General features: G+C 50.4%; 1 protein-coding gene across 1 annotated transcript in view; it reads left to right on the forward strand.

The window, feature by feature from the left end:
* Positions 1-6,283: 6,283 nt before the first annotated feature.
* TOX2 (TOX high mobility group box family member 2) overlaps positions 6,284-16,660 on the forward strand; it is a 175,948-nt gene continuing 165,571 nt past the window's right edge. Inside the window, exon 1 of the mRNA XM_030963586.1 lies at positions 6,284-6,449. Within this exon, the coding sequence (XP_030819446.1) occupies positions 6,348-6,449 (102 nt within the window). The 5' untranslated portion in view covers positions 6,284-6,347. The remainder of the gene's footprint in view (positions 6,450-16,660) is intronic.

Consider the following 16,660-nt stretch of genomic DNA (forward strand, 5'->3'; position numbering starts at 1 on the left):
TAAAAAAAAAAAAGAATTCATTTTGAAGATCAGCTGCCAATCTTCTCCCTGGGCTGAGGGTGAGCACGGGAACTCTCCTGCACCATCCAAATATTGAGTATAGAGAAAACCCAACTATTACTAGCTCAGGACATCATTTATAAAACAAAAGCCACTCTCTTCTGCATTGAGAGCTGCTCTGAGAAAGATTAATTCTCTGGGTAGAGGAGGGGAGCTTGGCTTCACCCCCAAAATGAACCTAGAGGATGATTCAATTGCTTCACTTTCCGAGCGCGAGCCCGAGACGCTCACGCAGAGCGTGGTGATAAGAAATGACTCCTTTACTTCAGGGGGAAGAAACTGAAGAAACTGTTAAACTTGGTCACAGTATGTGACATCCTTGAAATCAAAAGCAATACTTCTTCTCAGCGACTGCACAGTAAAATTAAAGATACGAAGCCAAATTCGTCTCTGGAGTAATTCTCTTGCCAGTGGCTGGGGTGGCACCTGGGATTAATTTCCTCTATTATACAAGTGGCACAAGACCCTGACAAATTATTTTGGATGTTTTTTGTAGCACTTAGTTAACAGAATCCTTATTCACTATGTGTCCCACGCCTGGGAAATGGAGTGGTTCTGAATTTGCCTGGCTGAGGATGGGATCTGGGGTGGAGTGCAGCTCCCACCCCCTTCAACGGGCAGGAGTGGGAGGCCTATGTGAATTTACTGATTTCTCACAAAGTTAAAATGCCTCCATGGGGAAACAGGTGATCAAGGAGGGCATGTCTGCCTTGGGGAAGGGACAGTCTTTGGCTGGATCTGGGCTGGATTGTTGCTCTTGCCCCAGACTCCTGGGTTATCCCATGTCACCTTCCCCAAAGGGTGACAGAGCTCACTCACCTCTCTATCCCTGCAATCCTTCTGGTTGGCTTTGGGGAAGACCTTGCAAACTCTGTGTGAGATTCATTTCTGCTTCTGGACATACATTCCCATCCTTGGCTTACAGTTTCCCTGTGAAAATTTATGTTTTCCTGGAGGAATTCTGAACAGCCGTGTGGTGTGCCAGTGCTCCGTGTGCCAAGGTGAGAGCTGGGGCAATGCTGTCCCAAAATTCCCCCAGATGGGTCCAGCCTTCATCTCCAAACAGTCCTGGGTCCTCCCTCCTCCCCAGAAGGCAAACTCCTCTCTCCTCTGCATCCATCCTTGTTTTGCTGCCCCAAATTTGGAGGGGCATCCCAGGCCAGGTCAGGTTTCAACAAGCACAAACCATTCAGAGTTTTTCCTTCCCATGGAGCAGCACAAGGAAGGAGGGAAGCTGTTACACTCCCCTGGGAGATGAGGCTCCCAGGCAGCCAAACAGGAAAATAATGACCAAAGTCAAATGCAAACTCAGGACACGTGTGAGCACAGAGCCCAAGGCCAGGGTTTCAAGGAAACCATCTGCAGCTGCCTCACAAGGCTGCTGCTGGCAAGTAAATTCATTTTCTACACATCTGGGAGGCTTTGAAAAATCAGGAATGGCTCTGGGTATGGGTTTAAGGAGGTGAGGTTAAGGACAAGGTTCTCCCTTGTCTCATGTGTTGAAACTGTGGGCAGCAGAAGTGAATAAATGTGACTGTTGAGAAGATCCCGAAGGTTGCCCAAGGAATGTGTGGTTGCCCCATGCCTGGGAGTGTTCAAGGCCAGGTTGGATGGGGCTTGGAGCAACCTGGGATGGTGGAAGGTGTCCCTGCCCATGGCAGGGTGTGAAATAAGATGCTTTTAAAGGTCTTTTCCAACACAAAGCATTCCATGATTCTATGAGGAATGGTTCCAAGGTTTGATGCATCAAGCACTTGTATCCTCTTGAACACGAGAAGAAACTTGCTGATATATTTTACGGTATTGAGACCTTTTGACTTTAGCATATTCCTGCTAATGAAGATTTTTTTGAGCTGGGGGGAAGAAATTATTTGCTTATATGCACAGCCAGGTTGGTGTTTGACCAAAGGTGAGATGTTTTCCCTCAGGCAGAAGAAAATTGTCAGTCGATGTTGTGAGTGTCCCTGTCATGTTTGAGCTTGTTTTGTTTTGTTGTATTTGGGTTTCTGGAATGTTTTATCCTATCAATGACATTAATTATGGAGTAATTGCCTTAGTAGCTTGTAACAACTCTCTTCTTTTTTTTTTTTTCAAAGAGATTTTCACACAATGTGTAAACTTTGCTGTATATGTGCTACGTTTCTTGTGTCATGAAATAACGTGTAGACAAAATAATGTTTTTCCTGTCAGAAATTCAATGGGCATCTAAAGCATAGTGACAGGTGGTTAAATAGCTGCATTTAAAGGATGTCAAGAAGATTTTTTGGACAGGTACCAAAACCCAGTGCCAAAAAGAAGGCCTAATACCATCTGTTTTGTTAGCAGAGAGATGCAATTTTACATTAGATTTTAAACGACACGGAATGCCAAATTCATAACCTTGATTTGTGGGTCAGATCTAGCTTATCTAGATTGTGAATGTTTCTATTTACCAGCACAGTTCCTGACCCAGAGCCCACACAGGTAAATGATGATGTTTTCAATCAGCCCCATTTTAAAGCCACAGGAAGCTCTTGAGCTGCATTTAATTTTGTTTTGTATTACATGTAAATCCAGATGCAATGTGGATTTAATTAATCCAATTTCACTGCATTTAAATGTACACATTTGCATTGTGTTTATTGGCAATTGGCTTTATCCATTTGTTCAGCATTTTTTATGACCACTGAAACTACTGAATATTTAGAGATCCCTCTACTTCCAAGTGGGAATGAGGAGCGTAGCTCTGAATTAAATCATTCTCAGACATAAACTGGGGATAAGACTAAAATGTCAAAATATAGCTGCATAATACAGTGGGGAAAATGATATCAGTATTTTAAAGTAATAAACTGCACTGTGCTAAATTATTTTAAAAATCGTTCAGCAGGCTTTTTAGATGGTTTGTTGAGAGGAGGAGGACTACTTTGAAACAAATAATGAAACTGATAGATTCAGAGGCTTTTTCCTGCTTCTGAAAGGTGCCTTTGAAATGATGATTGTTCAGGTTTAGCCTAATATTTAGAAATACTCACTATAGAGTTTTCCCTTCTTTGTGAGGAGTCCATGTGGCTTAAATGGGATTGCTGAGATAATCACACTCTGCTCTTTCTGTTGCAGAGCTAATGTTAGCCATGAAATGTGAGTTGTCATGTCGGGAGCTCCTCTTTCAGCTGCCCAGCCAAAGCAACTGCAAACATTCTGGGGTTTTGGGGACAAGGAAGGAAAAGATCCTGGTGTTTGCAGCCTGTTTGCTCCTTGGCTCAGCCCTGTTGAGGATCCTGCAGCTCCAGTGGTATTGCTGGCTGCCTTCAGCCATCCCAGAGCACTCCTGTCACCTGTGGACACCCAAAGTCTTGACCTGTTGTGGTACCACAGCAAGCCCTGACAATAGGCCTGTCCCAACCTTTCTTACAGGCTCCCTTCAGCACTGGAAAGAGCTCTAAAGTCTCCCTGGTGCCTTCTCTTCTCCAGGCTGGACACCTCCAGCTCTCCCAGCCTGGCTCCAGAGCAGATGTCCTCAGCCCTGGGGCCACCTCCATGGTGCACTGTTGATCCTATATGGAGAGGGGCTGGAGGGAAGCAGGAGCTCCCAGAAATCTGCATCCATTGGTGGGAGCAGGAGCTCCCAGAAATCTGCATCCATTGGTGGGAGCAGGAGCTCCCAGAAATCTGCATCCCCTGGCAGACCCACATCTGCTCAACAGCAAAGTGCCACCAGGACAGAGCACAGGGAAAAAGAGGGAAAACCAGGCTGAAGGAGGATTCAGCAGCAGGCACAAGTTGGAGGCTTCCTGGATGCATGGTGGGGCTGGGCAGGGGCAGGAGCTGCTGGTGCTTGGGCAGAGAACCCTGGAGGGAGGCTGGAGGCACCCATGGCTGCCCAGGCCCTGGCCAGGGGTGAGGCTCAGCTCCACCAGGTTGTCTTCTTCTGACAGTCTGGGGAGGAGAAGCACTGGAGACACGAGGTGAGCTGTGAGAACATTGCTCTGATGAGGAGCATTCCCTCTGCCAGCTTCCCTTGGCATATATATGTGTGTATATATATACAAATATATAAATATATATATATCTATAAGCATTCTGGCTATTAATAGCAATAACTCTTTGTGGTGCTGGGTGTCTCAGATCAGTCTCTAACAGAGGCAGAGGAATGTGCAAAGTTGGCCAGGGCTGAGCTGTGTAAATCTGAGAAAATGGGGCTTCATTGGGGAAAAAATGAGCTTTGAGGGGGTCTGAAAGGGAGCAATGGGGTGGCTCAGGCACTGCAAATAAATTGGGTTGTATCAGCCAGAGAGGTGCTGCATGTTTGGTGATGAAATGTGTTCATTTTTGTAGGAAACAACAGAATTAAATCCTGCTTTTAGTGGGAAAGTCAATTCCACCTTAACTGCAAAGCCACTAGCAATGACTCCACAATATAAGAAATATAATTATGATAATTAATAAAGATAATAATACAGTCAAACCTTGCTAATGACTCAGAGGCTGCTTACTAAATACTGACTTTGTGGATAAACAAGCCAGAATAATGCATCATAAAATACACTTTGTTCCATTATTTTGACATCTCTATTATTTTAATTATTTATACTTCGTAATATACCAGTCACTCTACTTGGGAGGGTTTTACAAAAATAATGAAGCTCTAATAATGTGACATGTCAGTTCAGTATTTGCTGGAAACACAGAGACAGGAAAACCAGTCCTTTCAGGGAGTGTGGAAATCAGGAAGGGCACAGATCAGTGGAGCTCAGATATTCAGAGTTTTAATGCAAAATATTAGACATCTCTATTATGCCTTTGACTGGGAGCCCTTGGAGCAGCTTCCCTGGTGGAGAACTCCTGAAGCCAACCTGCTTCTCTGCTAAATGCAAAAGGATCGATGCTGGTTCTCCAGAAAAAAATCACACAGTTTGAAAAATAATAATAAATGTGAAGTAGTTTTTGTGCCCAAGTCAATTTTTATCCTTAAATCAATTTTTCCTACCACTACGACAGCTGAAATCTTGTTTTTAATTTAAATGAGAGCTGCGATTTTTACATAATCACTTGATTCCTGGAGCTGGCATTCCCTTGAAACCCCAGCCCGCCTCCTGCTCCCTGAATTTGGCAGGAATTGGCCCCACTCTTACAAGGAAAGACACTGGAGGAAGAACTCAGCACTTATTTGGCTCAGTTTTCCAGCTCCAGAGAGTCCTGAAGGGTGCATGTTGGAAATAAGCCTTCGGAGTCAGTCAGAAGGGCTTTTTCTAAGAACATTTTTAAAAAGGCAATTTCTCTCTGAGATTTGCCAGCAAACTGACCCCACCAGCCCTGTCCCAGCTCTTTGCCAGCCTATGGACCGGTTGTTGCAACTTTCAAGCGCTTCCCTCTGCCTGGGGATGGGATAACGTGCTGCAAAACCACTCTGTGCATAACATTCTCTCCGTGGGCTGCTTTTCCAGAGGGATCTGTTGGGAGCCGCTGGAAGGGAGCGGGGAAGGGAGGAAGGGAGGGGGAGCCCTGCCCGCCCAGCCTGCTCACCTCCGAGCATCCTCTCCTCCCTACGGACACCTTTGGGTTTTCCATGCGCTGTGCCCTGGACATCCCGGCCCGTGGGAGCCGCAGGGGGATGGCCGGGAGGGTGGTCATGGATGGAGCTGCCTTCCAGCAGCGGGATTTATAAAGATACATGGATGGGATGTGTGGGGGGAAATGGGGGTGTCCGTGCCCTGGGGAGCAGCAAGGCAATGCCAGGTGCAGAGGTTGAGCCTGGCTGTTCTCTCCAGGCTGGGAGAGGCACGGGCCTTCCAGAAACAGAGCGCAGTTAGGGATTCTAAACGGGGCACCTCTTTGGGGTTCCTATGAGGGTGGATCAGCGCGCTGTTCAGCATCCTTCATCAGCGGGTGGGCACCAGGAGCGGAGGGAAACGAAGCTGCCGGGCACCGTCCCGCGCCGGGAGCGGGCACACCGGGCACAGCGCGGGCTGTAGGGCACGGCAGGGTCCCCAGCGGGCAGCGGGAACCGGCGGGCGGCTGTGTCAGCCTTCCCCTCACCAGAGACGGGAGCCGGGGATGGAGCGCACGGGGCTTCTCCAGCGGCGCTGCCCGCCGTGCCCGAGCCCCCGGCGCTGGAGGAGCCGCCCGGCCCCGCCGCGAACAATAGCGGCCCCGGCGCGGGGCGGTGCGGAGCGGGGCGGGCCGGGGGCCGCCACCCCCCCCGCCCGCCCTCTCCCCGCCCTCTCCCCGCGCCACAGGCACCGCCGCCGCCGCAGCCGGGTCCATGCCCGCTGGAGCCCCCGCCTGCCGCCGCCCGCAGCCCCGGCATGGACGTTCGGTTCTACCCCTCCGCCCCGCCCGCCGTGGGCTCGCTGCCCGGCGCGGACCCCACTTGCCTGGGCCCGCTGGATTATTATCACTGCAACAAGGTACCGGGGACAAGGGGGGTGCCCGGGCTCGGCGCGTCCCGCGCGGCTCCGCGGGGACGGGGACGGGGACAGGGACGGGCAAGGAAAGTGCCGGCGGCGCCGGTGCTGCGGGAGGGAATTTTGAAAGTGGTCTGGAAGCGGAGCGGGGGGAGCCGTCGGGTGCCCGGGCCGCCCGCAGCGGGCGGGGGGAGCCCGAGCCCGGGCAATGCTCGGCGGGGCGGGCCGGGAGCGGAGCGCGGTGTCCGTGTGTCCGTGCGGGCTTGGTTTAACCTCCTCCACTCCAGGAGCGGAGCGCGGTGTCCGTCTGTCCGTGCGGGCTTGGTTTAACCTCCTCCACTCCAGGAGCGGAGCGCAGTGTCCGTGTGTCCGTGCGGGGCTGGTTTAACCTCCTCCACTCCAGGAGCGGAGCGCAGTGTCCGTGTGTCCGTGCGGTGTCCGTGTGTCCGTGCGGGGCTGGTTTAACCTCCTCCACTCCAGGAGCGGAGCGCGGTGTCCGTGTGTCCGTGCGGTGTCCGTGTGTCCGTGCGGGGCTGGTTTAACCTCCTCTGCTCCGCTCCAGGAGCGCGGTGTCCGTGTGTCTGTGCGGTGTCCGTGTGTCCTTGCGGGCTTGGTTTAACCTCCTCCGCTCCGGGAGCGCTCGGCCCGGGGCGATGCGCGCGGTGTAGGGGGGTTGTTGTTGCGGTTGTTGTCGGGTACTTTTTTCCCTGTTGTTCTTCGCCGTGTTGTTGTTTTGCACCTTCTTCACGAGCTGCGGAGCCGCCGGGACGGGTCGCGGCTCCTCCCGAGCGGGGCTCGGCCCCGTCCCTCGCCCTCGTCCCTCATCCGCCGCTGCGCTCCCGCCGAGAGGGCGCCCAGCTCCGGGCTGGGGGTGTCCGTGTGCCCCCAGATCCCCAGCACGGAGGGGAGACCTCCATCACTCACATTTCCCCGGCTCGCTGCAGCTGCGAGGCTAAGCAGCCTGCACTTGTAACGGGAGAGGGATGCGCGGGGGATATTTGAGAGCGCGGAGGTGCTCTAGGAAATTTCCCTCATCCTGGAGAAAGCCAAGCGACGGGGATAGATGCTACTTCAGGGATAAGGAGTTTTCTGCGAGTGTCGCCTTGCTCGCTGTCGGTAAACAGCTCTGATGTTTCAGCTACGAAGCCCTGGGATCCAGATCTCTTTGGAGGGAAGGGGATCATCCCAGACGTAATCCTTGCTGCCTTCCGGGCCAAATTCGGGTAATTGCGTCGCAAAAAGTTAATAAAAGGAGAAAACGCTCTCCTGCGTCTGTACAGCAGCTCAGGATGCTCTCGGCTCACCTCACTGTTGTGATACTTTGGGATCAAACTCTTAAAACACAAGCAGAGGGAAATGTGTGCGGCTTCCCAGACGCGGCAAATTAATCTTAATTCATCAAGAGATGTATTTAACTGTTTTTCTGTCAGTGGGTTATTTATCTGTTTTTATTAAGTTGTAGCAAACCTAATAATTCTCGTTTATTTTGAGATGCCGGATTATACTGAAAGGAAACAACTTTCGTTGTTTTCGCCTGTATCTGTGTACTCCTGCCTTCAAAGTGTTTTATTATCATCACCGTTGCTCTTAAAACACTAAAAAAGCTCTTAAAATAGTGACGAGAGCGGGATCACCTGGGAGCAGGACATTTGTCCTGCTGAAACATCCGCCCGTCGTGTGCGAGGGCAGAAACCTGGGATCATGTGAGCGTGAGCCGCTGGCAACTGCGGCTGCCCCCGAACCCCGCTGCCTTTCGGAACTCGCTTTTACCCAGAAGTTGTTGGATGCCAACACGATTCACTTTGCCTTGCGGGAGTGTTTTGTGCGGGAGCTGGGGCTGGTGGCCGCGGTGGGGCTGGGGCTGGTGGCCTCCCAGCCTTGGGGCTGCGTGGTGCCCGTGTCCCCCCGAGCCTTGCTTGGGGCGCGGGGCCCCTCGTCGGCAGCTCATCCGTGGCCTGAATCCCTGAGATTAGTCCCGGATTAGGCGCTGGCCATTGATCCGCGGCTCCGAGGCTGCGGGAATCGCCTCCTCTGGGGGTGCAGCGAGCTGGGCCCGGCGGGCGAGCGGGTGCGATGGGCGCTGCTGCTGCTGGTCCTGCCCAGGGCGGATGGGACAGCGGAGAGGAGCGCCCCAGGTACTGACCACTGCCACCAGATGCTGCTGTTGTCGCTGCTAGCGAGCGTCTTGAGGCAGCGGCAGAAGAAAGGAAGTGACTTACCCTTTGCTGGGTGCTTTTTTCCACCCCCCCTTCTTTTCTTTTCTGAGTTATCAAATGACATTTGCTTATGCACAGCCGCGCACGTTTGTCTGTGGCATGTGGCTGGGATGAAGGAATGGGCTGACTCAGTTTCCCTGACAGGCTGCAGGTATATCAGCTGTAACTTCAGCACCAAACCGTGGCCCGGGGTGGTGCGGGAGGAGCCGGCTCCTGCTGCTTTTCCTTCGGAGAACTCCGGGCTGGGATCCGGCCGAGGATCACCAGCAGCGTGCTGTTCTCTTGTTCTCATGTTTTCTGTAATAGAACAAGAGTTCTCCTGCTCCCTGGAGCCACATGGGATTCTCTGGGAACTCCAGAATCTCACACCAATCCCAACCCCATCGCTCCTGGCCAAATCCCAACCCCACTGCTCCTGGCCTGTGCTGGTGGCTTAGCCCAGTGCTGGGCTGAAACAGTGTCTGCCTCAAAACATTTCCACTTTAAAAAACTGCAGAAGAGGCAGGTAGGATGGACTGGAAAAATCAGAATTCTCCCTCTATGGCATGCAGATATTCCAGATAAAATCCATCTCTGTGAAGGACCTGGGCAAGGAGCACTTACAGGCTCTTTGCTGTCCTCCTGCTTCGCTGAGTTCACGGAGATGCTCTAAAGCCCTTTGATTTAAAAGACTTGTTTTGTTCAGGGTATTTTTGTTTGGTTTGGGGTTTTTTTCCCCTTTATTTATTTATTTCTTTAGGGGGAGGCAGCGAAGCTGAGCTGTGCAGTGTCACTGTGCATAAATAACTGGCTGGGAGCACGGCAGAGCTGCCTTAGCCCAGAGCAGCCTGAAATGTTAATGGAATTGTTTTGTGCACTTACTGGACATGATATGGTTACCAGGAGGTCTCCAATCTCGCCTGCACGCTGCAGTCAGCCACAATTCCTCTTTGCAGCTATGCAGGGGCCTATTGCACATCAGCATTTCCATTTCTGAAAGGACAAGGGATGTTTAGAGGGATAATGAAATGGGAGTGTGTGCTCAGCCCAGGCCTCCCCAGAAGGGGGAAATTTGCACCCTTCCTTTAACTGCTTCCACAGCATCCCTGTTTTCCCTGGAAGGGCTGGCCACTGGGAGGGACGGAGAAGGTGGTGAGGAGCTGGACACCCACAAGTGGATAATGAGAGCCCTCCTGCCCCATCAGGCAGGGTGAGAAGGAGCCCTCCCTGCTGCTGACTGCATTTGGTGAGGAGTTCTGATGGATCAGGAGCCCTGGTGGCATGGAAGCTGGGGAAAAGGGCTCCCTGTATAAACCAGTCCCTGCTACTGGTGATCCTGCATGGAGCAGCCTGCCATGGCAGATGGGGAGAGGAGCCAGCCCCAAACTTCCAGGTGCCCAGGGAGCTGCTGCTCACAGCCTGATGCTCCTTGGCAGGATTTTTAGGGCTGCAGAGTGTTCAGCCCAAGGCGGGGGGCTGATGAGGAGCCACCTGAGAGGACAAGCTGCAACGAGCATTTCCCACTCTGGAGTAGTGCCCCCGTATCCTGTGGGCTGGATCCAGGACCTGCTCCACCTCTGGGACAGCAGAAACACCTCTGGTGTCTGCACAGTGTCCATGAGGGACTGGGGAGGTTCAGCTGAAAGTGTGAGGAGCCTTCATCCAAACTGTGACACCCATCCCTGCCATTGGCCACCTGAGCCACCTAAAGGAAACACCTCTGGCTTGGATTCCTTGTTTCAGTTTGGGTCTAAACCCCTTTTCCTGTCCTCTCTGGCCATTTTCCTGGTTCCTGCTGCATTCTCCTTCCTGCCTGCTTGCCAGGAAAGCTTTCACAGGGCTGTGAGCTGCTCGTGTGTGTTGCCAGTGTTTTGGGGAGAGCAGCGTGTTCCTGCACCACCTAAGGGGGTGTTGCCCCCTCCCACCCTCCAATTGCTTTGAGAAAATGTGGGGATTTTTCCCACTTGACCTCCAGGGAGATTCTGCAGCTCTATTTCACAATAAGTAAACCACGGCACGGTAAAAAATGTGCATTTTAGTAACAGCAAGGCTCGTTCTGCTCTTAGCAGAGCTTTAGTGACAGGATCTGGTGTGCTGGCTGATACAGCAGCATGAAAAGGTTTTTTCCTAGATCCTAAATTGTGTGTGTGGGTCCATGAAGCTCGGGAGGGAGTTTTTCCTTCTCAGCCCAAGCAAAATTGCCTTGGCAAGGAAACACCTCTGGTTTGGATTCCTTGTTTCAATTTGGGTCTAAACCCCTTTTCCTGTCCTCTCTGGCCATTTTCCTGGGACATTGGTACCTGCTGCATTCTCCTTCCTGCCTGCTTGCCAGGAAAGCTTTCACAGGGCTGTGAGCTGCTCGTGTGTGGTGCTGGTGTTTTGGGGAGAGCAGCGTGTTCCTGCACCACCTAAGGGGGTGTTGCTCCCTGGTGGGGCATTTTCCCCTCTCCAATTGCTTTGAGAAAATGTGGGGATTTTTCCCACTTGACCTCCAGGGAGATTCTGCAGCTCTATTTCACAATAAGTAAACCACGGCACGGTAAAAAATGTGCATTTTAGTAACAGCAAGGCTCGTTCTGCTCTTAGCAGAGCTTTAGTGACAGGATCTGGTGTGCTGGCTGATACAGCAGCATGAAAAGGTTTTTTCCTAGATCCTAAATTGTGTGTGTGGGTCCATGAAGCTCAGGAGGGAGTTTTTCCTTCTCAGCCCAAACAAAATTGCCTTGGCAAGGGAGGCCTGTGACAGGAATCCTGCCAGAGCACAATACCCTGAGCTCTTTCATGCAGGGTGTGCAGGGATGCTGGGATGTAGGAGGAGTGATCCTGCTCCCCAGGGGCATTTTGGGGAGTGAATTATCATCTCTAGTCTTCCTGCAGAAATAAATGTAAATATAAATTCTTCCTGCTTGCTTCTGGTGTTACAGTGGTCAGACTGGGTTAGCACGATGCCCAATTTCCAGCCAGTGGAATTGATGGGGATTGATGAGGAGGAGGAGAACTCAGCCTGGGAATACCAAACCCACACTGCTGTGAGACCCTGGGAGTGCCAGTGGTCCTCAGGAATCCCCATGCTGGGGGCTCTGTTATTAACCCTACAGGATTTCTGTAGGATTTATCAGCACCATCAAACCTTTACTCGAATTTTCCTTGTAGGATCCTGTGGCTTTGCCTCTCCAAACACAGCCTCTCTCTTGCCTTTTGGGCTGATAAATTGACAAAAGCTATTTTACCAATACACCATTAAAATCTACCAGTCATGTGATGGGTATTAGTCTGCAACCAATGCTCTCTTCTTTTAAGAACCCTTCAGAAATGGGATCTGAGCTGGTACGAGCCCGAGTCGATGTAGCAAATGCATTTCTGTGAAATGTTCTGTTTGGATTTTTACAATAAATTGTACATTGCAGTGATAAACATCGTCCCTTTTTCCTTGTTCCAGCATTGCTTTGCCATTCTGGAAGATAAAATACATTCTTTCCCTTCCTACTTCCGAAGCCAACTCTGTTTTGAAGTAGCATAAATCTTTCTTTGGAGATGGAGGATTTTGGATGCAGAACAAAGTCCAGCAGATTTTTAATTTGGGGCCCATTTCATTCTCATTTGGCAGGCAGTTCCTGTTGATTTGCAAATGTAGATTTTTAATTTTTTTTTTCTTTTAGGCCCTGAATATGGGCAAGGGCTTCCTCTGAAAAGTGGTTGAGTTACTCAGTGGGACAACCCTGCCTTCTCCAGAGTGGTCTTTGATGGGTTGCACAGCAGAAAGTGTTTGAAGCTCCATTTTTTTGCCTTGGGCTTTAAGTCGGGGATTGGAAGCTAAATAATGAATGTCCATCCATTCATAGAAAATGTTGTTCTCTCTGCATGCACGGAGGGGAGGCTTTAATCTGGTTGTTTTGGGAACAATGGGAGATGTTCTGAAGACCAGTCTCACTTGTGTGTAATAACATGTTTGTTTGGGCTGCTTCTGAATAACCTTGTCAAGGACCTCATCCATGGAAGTCCTTGTAGCAGAGGAGGCATCAAGAAACAAAAAATTCAGAATCAAAACTGTGCAAGTTTCTCTGATTTATTTATGATTCTTCAAATCAATGACTGTCCCCTGAATCGGTGCTCCAGAGCTTGTGGGTGTTACACCACCCTAACTGCAGAATAAATCCATGATCAGCTCTGCCTTGGACCTCTGAGCCTGCAGCAGGCACCAGGATCCATAACAGAGAAAACATCCTGTTAATAAATTGTATTTTCTTGTACAGACCAGAGCACTCAATATTTTGGAGGGTGCATGGCTGATCCTCATGCCAGGGCAGCGGGAGGGCACCTGGAACCTGCAGAGCTCTTCCAGCTTTTCCTCCTCGTAAGGATGGGCACTGCCAGCTCCTTTCTTGGGAGTCGTTGTTAACATTGTGATCTTTCTGCAGCATTTGCAGAAAAATCTCTGTTTTCATGCTGCTTTCACTTTGCATCTCCTTCCTGCTGGCTACAAGGAGCAGGAGGTGAGGATGCTCCACCACCACACACTGGCCCCACTGGGAGGGGGGAGCATTTTCCCCTCGAGGTGCAATTTTCCCCTATTACCTTTGTACTCCTCTGTTGTTTTTTTTTTTACAAAATGAGCTCTAAATGCTTTTACCATAAGTTGGGTTATATCTGGCAGTATAAATGAAGCATATAATTGTGTTTTCCTAACAGCTCCGCATTAAAAATAAGTTATTGTGTTGCTAATGTGTTTTTCCTGACAATTTTCCATCCGGTGAGTGTGAGGCTTCTGTCTGAACTGTCGTGTAGCAGCACCTCTGCCTCCTCTTGAGATCTTATTCAGTATTCCTCAAGTCAGGCTGAAGTGTTAGTGTGATTAGAGCTTTCAAACTATTAATTCCTAATTGGAGGTTTGAGCTCTAATGTTCCACCTTTGTGATTTTACACTCGTTTTAATATAATTAAATAATGCATAATGTATGTTCTATAATATTACACATAAATTATAGATGGCATATACCATATTCTATGGTGTACATAAATTATCTATTATCTAATATATGATAGAGGTTATATTATGCATTATATATGATGTATTGTATATAATTGTAGTAATTGGGGGATACACAGCTCAGCTTCAGCAGGAAGAAATCTCTCAACAAAACTTACTGGAACAAGCACTCTTTAAAAAATAATAATAAAAAAGAGATAGAAAAGAGCATTAAATCACCTGATTTTACAGCTGTATGACCAGATTTAAATATCTTAATTATCTGCCTCCCCCCCCACCTTTTCCTATTGTTTCCCTCTGGAGGTTTTGTTCTGATGGATGCCATTTCTTCCCTGAAAAATGGCCCTGGCTGCCGTGGTGCTGCAGGCAGAATCTCTGCCTTGTGCCACAGAACCTCTCCCCGCCTCCCCCATCTTTTGCATGGATTGCTTGACCTCTGCAGATATAATTAAATCTCTTCCTGACGACTGTGAGATTGCAGCTCGGCTCCGTGGCGAAGGGAACTGGGAGGGAAGTGTTAAACGGGGCCCGAGCCAGGAATTGCTCTTATGGGGAGATTCTTGGGTTGTGTTGGTCGCTGCACGTGGCTTCAGAGGATCCTGATCTGCAGAAATCAGCCCAGCCTTGGTCCCAGGCAGCTTCTTCACCTCTAATTCTGGGCAGGACCTGGGCACAGGAGGATTTTGCCAGTGTTTAAAATGTAGAAGATTTAATTTATTCTGCTGGTTTGAGGGCTCAGCCCGTTGCTCTCATGCTGCCTTTTTCCCTGGGTTTCTAAGAATCTCATGACTTAGCAGGTGCTAGGAAAGGGGGGTGACATTTTAAGGACCAGGTGGCAGAACTTGTTGCAGCTCTGCTGTGAGCCTCTTCTCCCCATTCCCAACGAGCATCATCTTCCCCAGCCTGGAGGAAAGGTCTGGGGCAGCCCTGGCACTGCGGTGCTCAGGGGAGGTGGAGGATGAGCCCTGGCACGTGCCACCCTCCTCAGTGTCACCCAGGCTGTGTTTTCCCCACAGCCCCATGGATCCTGTCCCACCCCCCAGTGGCCAGGAGCCCTTTCTTATCAGATTAGCTGGATCACATCACCAGGTTTCTCTTCCCACAAAACCTGCCGGTGAGTCAGAGTTTCCATCCCCATCTGGGCTCCTCAGGGAGGCTCCATCCCCTTTCTTCCCAGCTGCCTGCATGTGCATGGTGCTTTTCCTCTCCCCTTTGGAAAAAACAATCACCTTCCTCTCCATCTCTGTCCTTGCCAGTGGCCAAGCTTGGGAGATAAGAGCTGTGTCATGGTTCTGCCTTTTATCCTCTCCAGCAACTGGCCAAGCTCTCCCTCTCCAGAAGCTCATTTCAGGGCCCCCCAGACATGTGGGGGTTATTTTAAGAATAATTTGAGCCACTCTAAGCACTGAGGATCCATTGCAGGAGATCCAGGCCTGTGGAGAAGTGCAAGCAGAGCCTGGGACATGTGAAAGGCTTCTCTCCTCCGAAGATGTGGATCTCCACATTCATACTCATGAAGGAAGTTCCACCTTTCCAGCCAGGTTCACCAAGTGTTTATTCCTGAACATCTCCCTGTTCCTGGGAAGGTGGTAGGGCTGTGCAGGCTCTTTAGGAGTTCTCAGGCCTTTTGAAAAACCTCAAATGCAACAGTTTTAGTGTGAAGGATGATGCTGGGAAGGGGAGATTGTCATGGAGAGCTTGGCCTCGTGTGTGGAGCTGGTGGAGCTCAGCCCTGTTCCAGCAGTGCAGGCTGAGCTCCCTCCTCCCCTGAGAGCAAACCCTTGGCCAAGCATGAGCTGTTTGATTCCATCCCTTTATTCCACCCTCACCTCTCCTTTATGCACAGAGGAAGATGCTCCCAGGGACCTCTGTGGTGCTGGGAGGGCACAGGGTCAGCTGCTGAAGGCCCCCAACATGAGAAGGACCTGGAGCTGCTGGAGTGAGTCCAGAGGAGGCCACAGAGATCCTCCAAGGCTGGAGCCCCTCTGCTCTGAGCCAGGCTGGGAGAGCTGGGGGCGCTCACCTGGAGAGGAGAAGGCTCCAGGGAGAGCTCAGAGCCCTTACAGGGCCTGAAGGGGCTCCAGGAGAGCTGGAGAGGGACTGGGGACAAGAGATGGAGGGGACAGGACACAGGGAATGGCTCCCACTGCCACAGGGCAGGGATGGATGGGACATTGGGAAGGAATTGTTCCCTGGCACAGGGTGCCCAGAGCAGCTGTGGCTGCCCCTGGATCCCTGGAAATGTCCAAGGCCAGGCTGGATGGAGCTTGGAGCAACCTGGGACAGTGAAAGGTGTCCCTGCCCATGGCATGAGGTCCAACACAAAACCATTCTGTGATTTTGTTGCATCACTGACAGTTACTAAACCCTAACGTTTTTATTTCTTTTTTGTTAATAAATAACAGATCCCCGTTTCTCAGTTTTCTTGGGTGCCTCTTTGAACAGAGGGGTTTTATACACTGAGCCATCTCAGAACACTGTGCCTGCAGTGGAAGAGTGATGTATTTTTAGGGAATTAGATCCATTGTCCCTACTGTCAGCAGAGGGGCAGTGTACCCTGGAGTCCTCAACAAAAAGAAGAGAAACTTTGACAGCATGGAAATGAAATGTATGAAAACCTTAGTGAATTCAAGCTGAATTATCTTGGTTTGTTTCAGCTTATGCAATGGCCCAAAAAAGCATTAGAATATCATATAAAGCAGAAAAAGCAGAAATACTGGGAAGGGGGGGACACAAAGAACAGAAACTGGGGCTTGTAGCAATGGAAAATATTCCCCCCCATCAGATCCTGCTCTGTTTGTTCATGCTCAACCCAGGGAGGCAACTTTTCCCCTGCCACATTATCTTGTCTCTAAATAGCGTTCAAAGGAGAAGAAGAATGTGCTGTTAAAAATATCAAACTTTTGGGAATGGCTGGCAGACTTTAGCGCTGATAAGCATTGTTGATTGAAGATCAAACAGCCCTGGAAGAAAAACCTTCCAGCAAGCACCGTGGGTCCAGCCCTGCAGCCAGACAGTGAGGTCAGCCTTCA

This window comes from Camarhynchus parvulus, chromosome 20 (assembly GCF_901933205.1).
Source record: "Camarhynchus parvulus chromosome 20, STF_HiC, whole genome shotgun sequence".
Taxonomy (NCBI): Eukaryota; Metazoa; Chordata; class Aves; order Passeriformes; family Thraupidae; genus Camarhynchus; species Camarhynchus parvulus.